Source organism: Poecile atricapillus, chromosome 10, assembly GCF_030490865.1.
Source record: "Poecile atricapillus isolate bPoeAtr1 chromosome 10, bPoeAtr1.hap1, whole genome shotgun sequence".
Classification (NCBI taxonomy): Eukaryota; Metazoa; Chordata; class Aves; order Passeriformes; family Paridae; genus Poecile; species Poecile atricapillus.
In genome coordinates, this window is record NC_081258.1 from 8991249 (window position 1) to 9007911 (window position 16663).

At 49.4% G+C, this 16663-nt stretch overlaps 1 protein-coding gene across 1 annotated transcript; it reads right to left on the reverse strand.

Annotated features, from left to right (window-relative positions):
* Positions 1–6767: 6767 nt before the first annotated feature.
* On the reverse strand, positions 6768–10260 carry CBLN1 (cerebellin 1 precursor). Its single transcript, XM_058846278.1, has 3 exons — positions 9675–10260; positions 9361–9480; positions 6768–8172 (listed from the first exon to the last, which is right to left on the reverse strand). Exons 1-3 carry the CDS (start codon positions 9939–9941, stop codon positions 7975–7977), a joined length of 585 nt encoding a protein of 194 aa, XP_058702261.1. The 5' UTR covers positions 9942–10260; the 3' UTR covers positions 6768–7974.
* Between the last annotated feature and the right edge of the window lie 6403 nt (positions 10261–16663).

Sequence of the window (16663 nt, forward strand, 5' to 3'; positions counted from 1 at the left end):
CTGGCCTAGAGAACTGCAGCTTCAGTTTGCCTGGTGTCAGGAGCCAACACTACCTCACACTATGACCATCTCAGCCACAATGACGCAAAACTGTCAGAAATAAAAACTGATTGTCCTTGATATTTTGTTCTCCACATTTTTTGTGAGCACTTTACTCATTTTATTTTAAAATAACTCCAAAACAATTCAACTATGTCCTTTCCCACACAGGACAAGCATTCAAATCTTCAATACCATCTGAAAAACTGCTAGTAAAGAGAGGAGAGGTGGTTTCTTCCTAAGACCATTGACAGTTTCAAGAGAAAATAATAGCAGATACTATTTAAATGAATACTGTACTTGATATATTAAGTTTCAATGCTTTTTAATGGATTTTATTTTTTTTTATTCATCTTCAAAATATATAAATATTTTAAAGAGGAAAATTTGTTATGGGACTATGCACCTAAAACCCTACACTGACTGAAATTTACAATAGATAAAATCTTTTTATCCAGATAACACTGGACCACTCAATGACATTCCAGTTATTTAAAAAAAAACAAACCAAAAACCACAAACAAACAAACCAATCTATCCTAGGCATCTTTGGACAACATTTTTTTGGACGACAGCATCATTACACCACGTGTTTACCACTGAAATGATTGAGTATCTCAACAGTTATCCAGAACACTTACATGATCTTGAAAACATGGCCAGAAGAATTCACTTGTGTTATGTAAGGTTCCATGAAAAAAATAAAATTAAATGTGAGAAGAAGAAATATGAATGTATTTCTTCAAAATTGGTCATCCAAATAATCCTTGTCTCATGCAAGTGTATCTACTACACTGCTTGCAACAATTTAGGAAATAGGACTGGGACGTATTTCTGTGACAGCAGTTTCCTGAATTCTGCCATAATATCCCACGGGCAGAATAAGTTGCAAGAATCTGCACTACAACACAGCTATGCAAATTTATGTCAGCAGAAAAAACTCATTTAATGACCCACTGGAATTAAAACCATATCTTCAAAACTGAGCCCTGGCATCTCTGCTTCAAAAAAGATCCTCCTCTTCCTCCTATAGAGGAAAGCTGACTTTTCTCTCAATGTATTTGTTCCAAAGTCCTTCCACTATGTACATTAGGAAAATAAATATGACTTCCACAAGTCAAAATGCTATGTTAAACCTGTGCTTCAAGACAGTGATGTCTTAGTTCTACACAGGCCAAAAAAATAATTCCAAGTTTGGTCAGAGCTGTGCAGTTGTTCATGTACACAATAAGCCAAATGCAAAGCTGGTAGGTTTACATACATTAATGGTGGTTGATTCCCAGCAGAGCTCTCAATCAGCTTAATCCAGCCACAACGGGGGCCTGGGAATCTTGCAGAAAGCTCAGTGAAGGTCTCTGCTCAATGCAGCACTGCAAGAAGCTGGCCACATGACAAAGTGCACAGCTACAGGAGCTGGAATTTCTGCTGTGGATATAATAGCTGCTGAGCCTCATCTCACTCTTCTGGATAGAGCTGGTCCTGCCATTTCAAAGGAGGTGTTTCAAAACTAGAGGCTGCAATCCTCTGGACTGTGTGAACAATTGAGCCTTTGGAAAGGCTCTTCGAAGACTAAAATACTGAGATTAATCACTCCGAAGACAGCAAAGGAACAATAAAACCAGATTAAAAAGAGAGACATCAAAAGCTTCTCTTTCCCCACACCTCAACAGACAGAATTGTAGGGAAATTCAGCTCCACTGTCAGCCAGGAAATACAAAACCAACTAAAGAAACTATAAAAACATTCAAAAGGGAATTATGAATCCATGCCAATCAACAATTTTGAAACATGATTCAACATATGCTGAAAAAATTGGGGAGAATCAAAGTAGGAAGGATAACTGACCCATGAAATTTCAAGTCCTGTGGACCAGATTTTAACAATTACAAAATCAGGAACAGTACCACATGCATGGCAAAGAACAAAATACTTCTCCATTCTTTCAGTGGAAATGGTATTTATCAGGTCAACATATCAAGCAGAGTGACCAATATCCTGAAGAGTCATACAAGAAATTTTGATGGAAAGAACTGTAGAGTGAGCAACATGACATGTTGATAACTTTTAAGTCTCAGCATTTTTATTTCACAACAGAAAGAAATACTGACCTGCTTTGGTGACATCAACACCAAAGCCAGCTGTCATGCAATTAGTGGCATGGGACTTTATCAACAGAAAAGGTTCAGGACTATGTTAATTTCCACATAAAATAATTACTTTTTAAAGGGGTTGTTACTACTGGAAAAATTGGAAAACACTCTCAGTATAGAAACAGCTCAAGGAGGATGACCCTGACTTGAATGACCCTGGAGCCCAAAACATTGAAAGCACATTAAAATTTATTAGCATGAAGTCCAACAATGCAGTGAGAATTTCCACTACAAGCTGGATGAGTATTAACTGCAAACAAAGCAGGAGTCCTCCCATGAACCTTTAGTCCTTGAATGAGTATTGTGTAGACAACAAAAAACAAACCCTGGATATATAACTGCAGCTGAAGCACTGATGCTTCTTCGAACATACTGTATGCAACATAAATTACTAATGTGAATGACAATTATTCACATCTTTTGTCTTCATTTTGCTTAAACTCTTCCAACATCTCTTTCTGGGGTCTTCTTTTTTTCTGATAGCTTAGCAGAATTTCAGTCAATTAGAAGGTCAATGACACCAAGAGTGCCACGAGCAGCACGCATGAAGACTCAAAAATAATCTGAACCTGTCTTTTTTAGTGATGTAGGCACAAGAGGCAGGAGGCCCTTGGGTATGTTCTTCAAATTGACACGCTCATGCAAAGTTAGACCCATTCTCCAATAGCTCCACAATTCCCTCCCCAAGAAAAAATTCACAAACAGGGTTTTTTAGAACACCAGATATATCCTGAGTTCAGAACAACTGTTTCACTTTAGGAATTCTGTACTCTAAGAACCCAAGAGCTACTGGTGAAATATTGAATAATGGCCCATTACCACATCTCCCCAGCTGTATAAAGCTGCAGAAAGGCAATGGCATTATTTTCCTCTCTTATCCAACAAAAGGCTCAAAGTTGCCATGGGGGAGAACCAGAATGCTCTGCACCCCGATGTGCACAGCTGCTCACACTGGGATCAACACTGCCTTGGAAAACTGGAACAGAGGAACCCCAAACCCCACTGCCCTGAACCCTAGGAATACACCTAGGAGGGAAGGAAGGAAGGAGGTACTAGTGGAAGGGGAAGTGCATCCAGTTCAGGCATCACCGACTCCAGCCCACACTGGATTTTCAGAGTGCCCCAAGGCACAGGGACAGCACTGCCAGCCTTGCCTGAGTCCTCTCCTCCCATGCAAGGCACAGAGCTTATTTCACTCTCCAGAAAAAAAACACAAGGCCTCTTTTCTTTTTGGGCAAGCAACGACAGAGGCCTTTTGGCAACTCTCAGCTGACAGAATACACCTCGCACTTCACCCACTGACCGTGTCTGACGGTGAAACTAAAGCAGGTCAACAAGTGTGCCTGTGTCCCTCCCGGGATTTCTGCACCACAGGGGTTTCCTCAGAGCCCTCCTGCTCTCCCTCTGCACATCCCACTGGAGATGCCTCCAGCAAAACCCGATCTCTCCCCTCCCAGGCCACCTTTCCCTTTTAGTGGAAAGGACGCTCTCAGAGGTCACACTCAAGAACAGAGATCAGATGGAGTACACAAGCTGCTTCCAACTTCCTCACGCCCAGTCCTCACAGTTCTCTCACACTCCCCTCCCTGCCTCTGAAATGGCTCCGGTGGCCAGCCCGCCCCGCTCCCGTACCTGTTGCAGCTCTCCGCTCGGCTCCTGCCGGGGCTCTCCAGCTCTCGCCGGTCTCCGTCTCCAGCTCGCAGGAAGGATGCGGGCAAGGGCTCGCTGCCGGGGGCGGCAGTGGCGCTGGCAGAGCTGGGCGAGCAGCTCCGCTGACCCCGGGCAGGGCTCTGCTCTCCCCGCTCGGCAGCGGCGTTGCCCCGGAGCCGCGCAGCCGCCGGCGGGGCTGCAGGAGCGGCTGCCCGGCCATGCACGAAGCCCTGCCTCCGCTGGCTCCTCGGGAACCGCCGCTTCCAAACCAACTTATCGGGCTTCCAGATGTACCTGGGGGGCAGACGAGGGGAAATTGAGTTTTGCATTGTCGAGTGTGCATTAACTATTCCCTGAGTTAACTGCATTTGACTTGCTCTTCTGTTGGACCAAACTCCCCGTCTCCTGCTGGAGTCATTAATCTGTACCTTCTCATCGTTTGCGCAGAAGAGAGTTGGTTTGTTTCTCCCTGTCCACCCCCTTCGCCCCCACACGCAGTCCCTAAAAACCCAACAATTAAAAATGTGGATTTTCCCTTTTATTCCCCTACATTGTGTAATTATATTCGCATTAGAAATCAATCAACATTGGTCATTACCATCAATGATATGCTCATAAAGCAAACACTAGACATGCTAATGAACTGAATGAAACATAATTTCTTGTTGTGTAAACTCATGCTCAACGCTAATCAGCAATAAATTCAATCAGACATTACATACATCAACGGAAAACACATTAAAGCAGGGTAGCGAGCAGCTCATTTCTGGAGGCAGCGCGGCCCCGAGCAGCCCAGCAGTGCCCCGGCCGGGGACGAGGCCGCCGGAGCCGTGAGGGGACACGGCCTCCCTGCGAGGGACCCCTGGGTGATGGGGCCGTTCGTGGCTCCCGCCCGCTGCTTACCGGCCGTGGCAGGGCTGCCGGACAAAGCCAAAAGTCCCTTTTCTGTCTCCGGCTCCGCGCAGCCCGGACAGCAGTGCCCGCAGCCAGACCCACCGGCCCGTCCGGCTCCGCCGCTTCAAATGGCACCTGTGTCCAGTTCCCTCGGCTCGGTCGCCCCCTCAGAGCCCGTTCTCCTCCCAGGACCCGCCTGTGGCTCGCGGGGCCCGGCGTTGCCCAGGCAGGAAATTGGCCTTGCCTCGCCCGCCCAGGTGCGGCCGGATTCCAGGATGAGAAGGGGCTCCGAGCGGGTGCAACCATTTAACAATTAACCATTTAACATTTCCCCGCTATAAACAAGGGGACAAAGCACCGGTTACGGGTGGAGATGGCGATAAGCGTGGGTGTGACCGGCTGGCCTGGGGAAGCCCAGCTCGCTCCGTCGGGCAGCGCCGGCCCCGGGAGGCTCTGCCAAGGAAGGCTTCTCCCGGCCGGCCGCCGTCTCCCTCCAGCCCTTTCGGGGGGCACCTCCACAGCCTTCCTGCCCCTGCCCGCCGGGGGCGCAGGGAGGGCAGAAAGGGGCTGTTTTTAAACACAACGCGTCTGCTGAGGTAAATCACCGGGCCAGCCCCGCCGCCGCTCGGACGCACGGCCCGCGCTCACCGGGACCGGGGCCGGGGCAGCTCCGGGCCGAGCTGGGGCGGGGAGGCGGCGGGACCCGCCCGCCCCTCCAGGGAGCCGGGGCGGGGTCCCGGGCCATGGCCCCCTCCCAGGACACAGGGAGGCTTCCCCGGCCCGGCGTGACGGGGGTTTCGGGGCGGCGGCGGCTTTACCTCCTCAGCCAGGAGTGACTCCCGCCCCACCGGGGCCTCCGGGTGGCCCCGAGGCGCGGGGCTCGCTGAGGGGAGCATCGCTGAGAGGAGTGGCGGGCTCGCTGCGCGGAGCAGACGAGGCTGTTTCAAGCAGCCACGGCGGCGTTTTGTAACAACCGCAGAGCAGCGATTTGCTGCGATCGGAGTAATGTAATTTCCAGCTGCACAATATTAATGAGACGCTCAGAACCAGGGGAAAACTTTCAGCGGAAGGTGGCGAGTTTATTTGTTTCGCGTTAAGGGAGAGGAGGGAAAAGGGAAAAACAAAAGACAAGCATCAGCATCATCAGCCCCCGCACCTGCGGCGATCGCCGGGATCCCCCGCGGCGGGCCCGGGCCGGGAGCTGTTGCCTGGCTCCGACGCGATGAGGCGGGGAGGGCACAGGGCCGCCTTCCTTTCTCTTGTAACCTAGTAATTTTTGTTTCTTCCCCCTTTTTTTCCCCCACTGCCCGCTCCCCGCCGTCACGGGAGGCAAGGTCTGCTCCGCTCGCCCTGACCATGCCGTTCTGGAGGGGAGGGCGCCAAGGGGGCACGGGGCTGGGAGGCGGCGCGGTGTGAGAGGCTCCAGGGGAGAGTAATAAAAGAGCCTCGCGTTGAGAGCCGAGCGTGCGGTCAGAGAATGCTATGTGTTGGTTATCTTGAGCAGTTTGTAATTCCAGGTGAACGCAGCCCGGCGGCATTATTCCTTCTTCATAAGTCTCAGTCGTTCTCTCGCACGGCTCCTGGCCAGCAGGTGCCGAGGCTCCCGGAGAGCTGCTGGCAGGGCTTGAGGAGGGCCGGCCCGAGCCTCCCCTGCTCCTGCGGGGCGCGAAGCACCACCTGGGCCGGGCGGCAACCGAGGGGCCAGAAGGCGTTTTGGCCCCCGCGCCGGGGGTGACAGAGGAGACGGAGCTGAAGCAGGCTGGTGTATTCCACTTGGAGTCCAAGAGCCGCGGCCATCCCCGGCCGACCCCGCTCCCCACCGCCGCCCCTCGCGGAGCGCGTCCCCGCCCGCCCCGCCGGCCTGTTTCCAGGGCAGAACCTGTGAATAAAGCGAGAAGCGTTGCTTATTGTTCTCGTATTAATCCCCCCCTCCCTTATTGGAGCTAATTAAGTTCCTTCCCGGGTGCCGGGGATTCGCGCGGCTCCGCTGGTGTCGCAGCCGGGGCAGCCCCGCCACGCACACAGCCCGGGGATCGTTTCACCGATTTATTTCACATTAAAGTTTAGATACAATCGAAATCCTCGGTACGCACCTTTTAATAAAAGTAGTAATCTCTTTGAGTACTGCAAAATTATAGCATTTATATCTTCAAAAGACGGTAAACAAGTAATACCAGCGAATCAATAGTACCAGCCTCGAGTGCACATGGTCAGGTGGTTTTAGGCGGCTGTATAAAATGCGATCGGGGTTAGAGAATATAATACAGATAAATGCTATAAATAATTGGATATCAGAACCTTCCTCCCATCGACAGGTCCCCTCGGGCTGCCAGCACCGCCCGCAGGGCTTGCGGGCCCCGTGCGGGGGGAGCTGCGGGCAGCGGGGCCGGGGCCGCACCCCCCGAGCCGGTCCCCCTGCAGCAGCCCCGGGACCCCGCCGAGCCTCCTTCCCCCGCCTACCTGCATTGAGAAACCTTATTTCTGGTTAAGAAAAATAAAAGTCCCATTTAAACTTTATTGAATTAAAGCAAAAATTAATTTTCAATATTCACACATATATTACAGAGTAATAGTAAAAGTTCAATATACTTCCTGGCGTTTAGTTGGGCCACGTTGTACAAGAGCAAAACAAGCATCAAAACATTTAGCAGCCTTAAATTTCACAATCACTCAGAATTACATAGAAATATTGAAATACTCTAGTCAGCCTTGGCTGTGGATAGTTCTTCACGTAGAAATTTTTCCTTTTGCCAGCCAATACACAGCAAGAATTGCATTTTCCCTTCCATCATGGCATCCATGTATTCAAAAAATACTTTGCTTTTTTTCTTTTTTTAAAAGTTAAACTCAGAGAAAGAGTCAAGATTAGCATGTTTTAAAAACAAAACTACAAAATATGCTGTAAAGGACAATGAAAATATCTAAAGTCTACTTGTGTGAGGCAGAAGCCATGGGGGAACAATGGCAGATTACACCAATGACACAGAGATGGGAACTAATTTTGTGGGAGGAGAGAGAAGAATATAAATGGGGGTTTGATCAATTATAGTGTCTCCCGCCTGTTGGCTGCAACACAACAAAAATAAGTAGTAATTCTTCAAAGCAGATGTACACAAACCTAAGCAGGATTAAGCTTCTTTAATATTTGAATGTAAAAAGTCTGCTGTCCATGATTCTTCAAACCCAGCTCTGACTTGGGAATTTGTAAGAGATTTCTCCCTTTTCTTGGATGAGGAGTGATTTAAAGTGGGAACACTAGAAATCCAGAGAATGTTGAGTACTTCCAGCCTCCCATCAAGTTTCCTCTCTCCAGTTTTAGATAAGCTCTGTCTCCTTTCTCCATCTGAATCAGGACTCCATTGCTAGCAGCTTCTCGGGTCACATCTTGGTCCCCTGCAAAGGCAGAAATCACTGGCCACCCATTTAGCATCAAACTCACCTAAAGAGCAAGATAAAACAAAGCCCTCTGTCAATTAAAGTCAGACAATGACACCACTGGGGCTCATCTAACAGGCGAAATGCTTAGTTAAGGAAAGGCCTCTTTTGACAGCTGAAACTCCAGCCCCATAAAAAAGAAATATCAATCTAAACCCAGCTAAGGTATGTACTCCAAAGGAAGAAGTCTTTCACCAGTGTTTTAGACCGACAACCACATCAAAACACCCGGTGCATATAAAGAAGGACATTGATCCTATTTTGGAGAATTTCAATAGGGTGCCTGTGTTTTCAGGCTATGAAAAGAGGTCTGCTTGTACTTATTGAAAGATGGCTTTATGCGAAACCTCAGAGACAGGAGGAGCAGAGCCACAGCCGCCAGAGTCAGGGCCTTTGAAGTGCATTCAAGGGGTAGTTTTCCTTTGTTAGGCAGCAAAGACAATATGCCACAACACAGTCAATAAGCTCTGCTAAGCTCGCGTTAATGACCCTGGGACTGCATACCCCACATTAATAATACGCTACCTGCCCAATCTAAAGGTGTTAAGCCACTTGCACGATGGCTTATATATATAACGGTGTTATATAGCTGTCCATTTACCTTTGCGAAGTGTATCATTATACAGCCAGATTTCCTGTCTTTATTATGCTACCTGGCTTCAGGCCGGTAATTTATTAACCCTACCTAAAGCAGCATATGCATCAAACCCCATAGAAAAGGCATGTACGTATAGCTGCAGAGACATGCACAGATTCATTATCGTTTCCATGCCATAAGCACCTCCCCGAACCCCAAATCCCTATGAAGTCTTCTGCCACAGGAAAGTGGGTGAGAAGCCCGCCAGGGGCCGCGGTTCCCAGGGGCTCTGTGCAGGGATGCTCCCGCCAGCGCTCCGCGGCACTGGGCAGTCCGAGGGCCCGGCCAAGCTGGGAGGGGGCGGCAGGCGGCCAGCCACCTCCCATCCCGGGACGGCTCATGCGGCCAGGGGCCGAGCGGAGGCCTGTTGGGACTCCGAGGCCCCTTGGGCACCGTCCCCTCGAGCAGAGGATCGCCGCAGGTCTGCGCTCCCCGCGGCGGCCAAGGGGCACGTCCCGCCCCGCCGCCCGCACGGCCCCGGCCCCGCCGGGCCGCCGACCCGTCCGCTCCCTCCCGCGGTGCCCGCGGAGCCCGGCGACGGCGCTCGGGGCTGACCTGGATGGTTTGCCTGTTGTACACTTTCACCACGTGAAAATTGAAACTGTAAATCCCTTTCCGGGGCGCGATGAAAGTGCTCCGCTCCGAGTCGAAGTTGCTGCCGATATTCACTAGTACCTGTAAGGGAAGGACACAGTCAGCACCAACGCGGGGCCGCTGCCGCCCGGCCCCGCTGTCCCCCGGCCCCCAGCGCCCCCCCTCCCGCGGGCAGGGCCCCGCGGGGCGGCGCGTCCCAGCCCGGCCCCGGCAACTTCTCCCGCGGCGGCGCGCCCCGAGCCCCGCCGCCCCGAGCCCCGCCGCGCCCGCCCCACCTGGTCGAAGTAGATGATCATGGTGCGGTTGCTCATCTCGGAGGGCTCGTGGTTGGTGCTACGGATGGCGGAGAAGGCGACCTTGGCGCTGCCGGAGCGCACGGAGATGCCGAGCGCCGTGCCGGTGGGGTCGGAGGTGGGGTTGGAGTCGCACACCACGAGGCACTTGCCCTCCAGCACGATGGGCTCCGTCTCGTTCTGCCCGCACGCCAGCCACGCCGCGCCCAGCAGCAGCCCCAGCCCCAGCCCCAGCCCCGGGCCCCGCATGGCGCCGCGCTCCCTTCGCTCCGCGCCGGGCGGCACCGTCCGGGCTCCGCTCCGCTCGCTCCCCTGCCCCGCCGCGCTCAGAGCGGGGCCGAGCGCGCCCCGCCGGGTGGGAAGCGGCCGCGAGGAGGCACGGGAGCGCCGGCACACATAGCGCGGCGCGGAGCGCTGCGGTGCGGAGCGGGGGCCGAGCGGTTCGGAGCGGAGCGGAGCCGCCCGCCGCGCCGAGCGGGGCTGAGGGAGGCGGCGGGAGGCGGCGGCGCTGCCGGGGCTGCCGGCGAGCACAAAGACGGCGCGGGGCGCGGCCCCGCCTCCCCACCGGCCCCGCGCTGGCGTCAGCGCCCCGCGCCCGCCTCCGCCGCGCCCGGCCCAACCGGCGCCCGCCGCGCGCCGCCGCCGCCAATGGCCGCGCAGTCCGCGTGCCGCCGCCCGCCGCCGCCGCTTTTGTGGGGCGGCGCGGGCGGGGGCGCGGGAGCAGGTGCCCGACAGCCGCCCGCACCGCACCGAGCCGAGCCGAGCCGAGCCGAGCCGAGCCGCGCCGAGCCGCGTAGGTAGGAGCGCCGGGGCGCGGAGACACCGCGCGGGGCTGAGGCAGGGCGGGGCTCGAGAACTCCCGTGGAGCCGCTCGGACCGGGGCGTCGGGCAAAGCCGGGCTGAGGGCCCGTGGGGCGGAGCGGGGCCGCGGCTTTCCGCGGTGCAGCTGGGCCAGGCAGGCTGGAAGGGAGCGGGCTGCTGGCGGGGCGAAGGCCTGCCGCCGCCTCCAAGCAGCCACAGCATCACCGGCTGTGACCCCGCGCCCCTCCCGCCGCAATCGCACCGAGAGATGGGTCGCCACGGGTCCCCCTTGCAGAAGTGTCCGGGCTCCGCCGTCTGCTTCAGCCGCCTCGCTCGCATCCCGGGAAGGAACAAACCGCAAGGCTTCCTGAGCAAGCAGCTCCGACGGCGTCTGGAGCCTTTCCTGGCCGGAGCAGCGCCCCGCTGACAGGGACAGAGCCCCGCCGGGACTCCCAGCTCTGCCCCGCCATGGGACCAGCCCGGAGCGCGGGTTTAGGGTCGCCGTTGTTTCCTAAAGCGCAAAGATTGCTTTGTCTCTGGACGTCGGACCTGTGTTCTTTCTGGATGCGCTGTCAAAAAATCATCACCCGGGATTGTAAATTAAGAGATTCGAAACAAACGACTGGAACAGAGTGCTTTTCTAACTGGCAAATCTGTTTACAAAGTTAAACTTCAGAGATAAAAACTTTTATGGAGTTTGTAGCATCTGCTCTGGGAAACTGAATGTGATCCAAAACTGGGCTCCAGTGCAAATCATTATGAATTTTGGTAAAGGCTTTACTTTATTTCATTGTGCTGTTCCCATTGTGTGGTTCGTAAGATTTTTTTTACCTGGGAAAGTGATCTCTCTCTCTGAAAACTGCCATAAATAAAACTTTACTGATATAACTGCCCTGCTAAGTTAAATGCGTGTCTGTGAAGTTGTTCAGACAGTCTGAAGTGTCAGTCTGCCCGTGGGTTGGTACTGGCTGGCTGCGAGGGACGGGATGTAGCGGGAACCAATGGCATCAGGAGCTTCTGCAGGGAGGGTCAGAATATCCCGCACTTTTGAGACTCAGCAGTGAAGCAGTCTGGAAACCAATGTAGTGGCAAAATGCTTATAGGGGGAGACAAGTGGTCAGAAAGGAGTTGGGAAGATAATAAAATAGCAACAAAAATTCTGAGAAGTAGAAAGTGAGTGGGTGGAGCCACAGCCTGTTAGGAAGTGTGTTATGTTTTACTTCAAGACACGAGCTTAAGATTTACAATGTATTGCTGCTGACAACTGAATCTGAAATCAGAATCAGAAACTTTAAAATAAAATTAATATTTCTAAGGGATACTAATAAGGCTAAACGAAATAAAAATTAGTGAAAATGAGCATTTTGAATTCTTGTCATTTTGGTGAGATGGCTTGGGGAAATAGAAACTGAAGGAGCATGGCTCTGCCCTTTTCATTTTTTTGAGTGCTTGACTCAAAGAAACGTACATGTTCTTTCAACACACATGACTCATAAAAAATATTATTGTATCATGTATTTCTCTTGTAAGACACTTCTTGTGCATGACAGAAATCAATTCTCTCATGCTATAGAGCTCTTTAGATGTAGCTTATGGATTTGAGTCCAGGAGGGTCTGCCAGAGCTGGAAGTTGCTTGGTGTGATGACCCCTTGGCAGGAGGCTGGGTGGGCCTTCTACCCCCAAGCTCCTTGGCTACTCCGATGGCACGTGGAAAAATGAACAAATTTGTCACTTTACCTCGCACAGGAGGTGGGCAGGGAGACAAGGGGGGTGCCAAGATTCCTGTGTCAGACACCCTCGTTGTCAGCAGCTTTCATTCTTGCACACTTGCCTAGCACTGTAGCATCCAGCTTCTGCAGCTCTGGCTGTAATAAAGTAACACCTGCCATGCAAATTAGACCTGACTTCATTTTCATTAAATGCCACATGCAGTGCTAGGCAGTTGTGTTGATCCTCTCTGTATTGCCAACAGTCTCTGTCTCATATTGGGCACAAAGAAGAGGTGCTCAGCAGGAGGATGTGGGGACTGATATATAAGCACGTGGCATGATTAGTGATGTGAGGCAAAGAGCTCTCCATCTAGAGTGGAGATTTGCAAATCCAGGTGTTTACAGAAGGACAGGAATTAAATTACACCATCTAATTACAAACTGCCTTGTTAGTCAATGTCATTGAGTTCCAAAAGGGCAATGGTCGTTGAGATACAATGGAAATGGTATCAAGGTATTAACGAGCTGTAATAGATGTTGCAGGTGTTAGTTTGAAATGGATATATTTGTCAAGCAGAGCTCTTTGGTGTTTGCTTTTAAGAAAAAACTGTTGTGGATGTGGTGAAAATATGTGAACTGTCCACTGTGTGGTAACTCGCCCTGACCTCAATATTGACAGATTGCCTGCAGACTAGGAGTTTGTAGAACTCCCCTAATGTTTCATCCAAGGTTAAAGAAAAAAAAAAGAAAACCAAACAACTTGGAAATAATCTGCAGGGAAAAAAGAATAATTGAATTATCCTCATCAAGTCCCTGAAGCACCAGTTCAGGACTGGTTACTATCCTGCTCAGATCATGAGAGAGTTGCTTATTTTGTACCAGAAAAAAAGCTATGGAAAGACCAAAATAACCTGGTTTTTTACCTCTTACAGAAGCAATCTTGATGTTCATAGGTACTGAAGTTTTATCTGTAGATACCAAAATATAGTTTAGCCACAAAGCAACAGCAGTATTACCTGCCCTCCATTACACTGTCAGTGAGCCTTAATCCTGTTGTAGGAAAATCATCCTTAAAACTCAGTCTCACTACACATTTAACTTCAGCTTCGCTCATGAATTCTCTGAGGAGGATAAGCATAAGCTGCTCTGAAAACAAGTACCGAGAATTCTACTGGAAACCTTTATATTTCCTTCAAGAGAATAATTTAGCAAGAGTTTAGCTCACTGTGTATAAATTCACCTTTTCACAGACTACTTGCCTTTTGATTTAATCCTTCTTGAGTAGGAGATGCAAGGTCTGGTCCATAACTGGATAACTTATATGAAATGCAGTTTGTTCAGAATTCTGAAAATGCAGTTTGTTCACTGCTATATTAGTTTATGAACTATAAGCAGCAAAAAGCAATTCAGGGATTTATATATGTCCATATAAACTTAAGGTACTTGTCTTCCCAAGCACCTGCTGGGATTCTGTACAAAGCCTGAAGATGTGTGAAAATGAGATTTAGAACAAAACAGCTTTTGCTGATCCATCCAGTGCTCTATCTAGAACCATCTGATTTGCTCTTGTAAGAAAGGTTTTCATGTATTTATGGTGATTTGCTTATGGTGTCACCTTCAGCTTCCACAGCAAGCAATTAAGGTATCAAGAGCAGGCTGAGTTCACTGAGAGAGTGCACAGCAGGAGCAGATGCACTGCTAGGGTGCCATCCAGCAGAATTATCTGTAATGCTCCACACTGTAGAATAAAAAGGGCCTGGGACCTGCAGTGCCACTTGCCTGCTTGTGCAGGTCGTACTCAGTAGAGAAAAACCATAAAATGGCACAGACAGGTTTGGGGGCCAGGAGAGAACAGCACCAGGCCAGGGATGGACAGCCAGAGAGTGCCTGTGCTTTCTGAGGTGTGTGCCTGACAACAGCTGCCAGGTGATAATTGGTGTATATTCCTGTCTCCACCTTCTGTAATTTTATTTGATCAAATCAGGTTGCTTCCCAACATTAACCATGCACTTTGTTCTACAGGAAAATAGTTCTGATTTTCACTTTTAGATCTTGCTTGGCTAGAGAATATCAAACAACCCTATGTGTTCATGTGTATTGTAATGTTAAAAAAAAAACAAACCCGATAAAACATTGAAATAAAAATTCAGCTTTTACAGTTCACATTTTTGGCAAACCCGAGTCTCAGGAGTGGGAATTTTTGATGGATACATGTAGTTACAAACAGAAGGTCAAAGGGGAAAGAGTTACACAGTTTTAACCAAAGTGGGGATTGCAGCAGTAAATTAATGTCAAATTATCTACCTTGAAGGATCCTTGGGCTACACAGGTAGTAGGGCTTGTATATTTTGAAGAACAAAACAGCTTATTAAGATAACTTAATAATAAATTTCATCTGCTGCATTTTACTGCCTGCCTGCAATACAATATTTGACTTCTGATCTCACATAGGGCAACTTTAGAAATGGGAAAGAATATTAGTTCTCTGCTAAGGGCATTTGAAAACTCCATCCCTGAGACAAATATTAAACATTCTGGTTTATAAAATTGTAAATGTCCATGCGTAGTATAGCACTATCAAGTTGTTGGTTTTTTTAAAGTAACACTGGATTTCAGTCTTACCTTGAGATATTTGTTTTACAGCTACATTTACTTATGCCATTGACTTGCATTGACATACATTATGGTATTGACTGATGATGTCAGATAATTTATTACTTGCATGGAATATCAGCAGACTTTCTTTCAGGTACAAAAATTTCCTAAGTGGGCAATGATGCCAAGGTCAGGAGCTTGATTTGTTTTTCTTGTCATAGACTTCTGCCAAAACAAGTGCATTGTTACAAACGAATAACTCCAACTGGAAACTGGTTGCCATTCAGATAGGTAATTCTATTTTAACAGGGCAAAATCCCAGCCCAAGCTGCCAGAGAAGGCTCAGCTAAAGCCAGCACGGGCTGGAACAGCGTGTGTGCTCAATGTAATTGTAAATGGGGCCACCTCGGTCGTGCTGCCTCTTCAAACTTAAAAGAATTAAGACCAAAGCTGTCCAAATGTTAACTGAAACTCCTAATAATTAAGGGTTATTAGGGGCTGCTGGCTGGCTTTATTTTCTACTGCAGTGCACTTGTGCTTGTGGATTCTATTTATACACAGAATTAAGAGCTCTGTTTGAACAGGTAATCCAATCTCCTCTGTGTAATTTAGCCAATGATTTTTTTTTTCCTGGCCCTTAATTTTGGCTGTGTTTCATGATGTACAGTGCAACTGCAATACTAAAAATAATCTCATTCAACATACTTTATCTGAAAGGATAAATCAGACTACCTTACAAATACTGGGTAAATTTCTGATATTTTTTTAACTTAGGAAGGAAGCCCCAGAGATGCTGAGGGGAATTTTCTGTGTGCATCTTTCCCTCTAGTGGCTGCTCTTCTCGGGGGAAAGCAGCAAGAGCAACATTTCTGCACTTCTGTATTGAGTACAAAGGGATGGCAGGATGGAGGGAAGGAGACAGGTAGACAGACTTTTGGGTACCAGGCAATTAATATCTTGTGATGAACCATATGAAGACAAAGATGCACAATAACCATGGATTTGACTATATTTTCATGGAAAATGCAATGTGTTCTTGAAATGTTGTAATAATTTTGATCAGTTGCATGAAGACCAGCTTCTCAGCCACTTCACAGTCTCTCACACTGATCCTTTTTGTTGGTCTGTTATTTTCCCAGTGCTTGCATGCTCATGGAGTAGGAAAATACCTCAATGACAGCCCATAAACCAGCTGTCCTTCATGTATCCATTCCACACACCTTTCTCCTGTTTGCTAAATACTTTATTTTGTCTGTCCTTTTCTTTTTGGCAGCATTAAACCCACAGCCAAGTGTCCATGCTCGTTGTTTCCTTTGGGCAGTGCCTGCTCTGGGATTAGTGCCTATCACACACCCCAGCAGCCCATCCCAAATTGCTCTGGTAAAGGGATCAGTTAAAGCCATGAATCCAGGATTGTTCAGAGGGTGAAGTGACTGAGACAGCACTGCAGAAACACAGCTGGCCCAGGTAGAAAACACAGCAGCAGGGGGACAATCACCACGTGGAATATTTCATTAGGATTTATTTCTGGTCTGCATGCAGCAGTGAGTGCTCACAGGCAATGCAGCCCATGCCCTGTATTGCATCTCTGGCCACCTTTTCAAGGTGTTGAACCTGTGATTATGTGGAGGCTGAACACCTCAAATGGAGTAAGCAGAGGGGAAAAAAGAAAAAAAAAAAAAGACAGAGAGGGAGAAACACATGCTGTAATTTCATTCGTAGCTCACAAGGATGCCAACCTGAGTTAGTTTTCCAGTCCTTTAGCTGGAGACATCTTTATTCTTCTCTGCTTACTTTCACCCCTTTGTTTTCTTCCATTTTTGCTAGCTTTATAGCAGAGTTGCTCTCTCCAGCCAGACTCATTT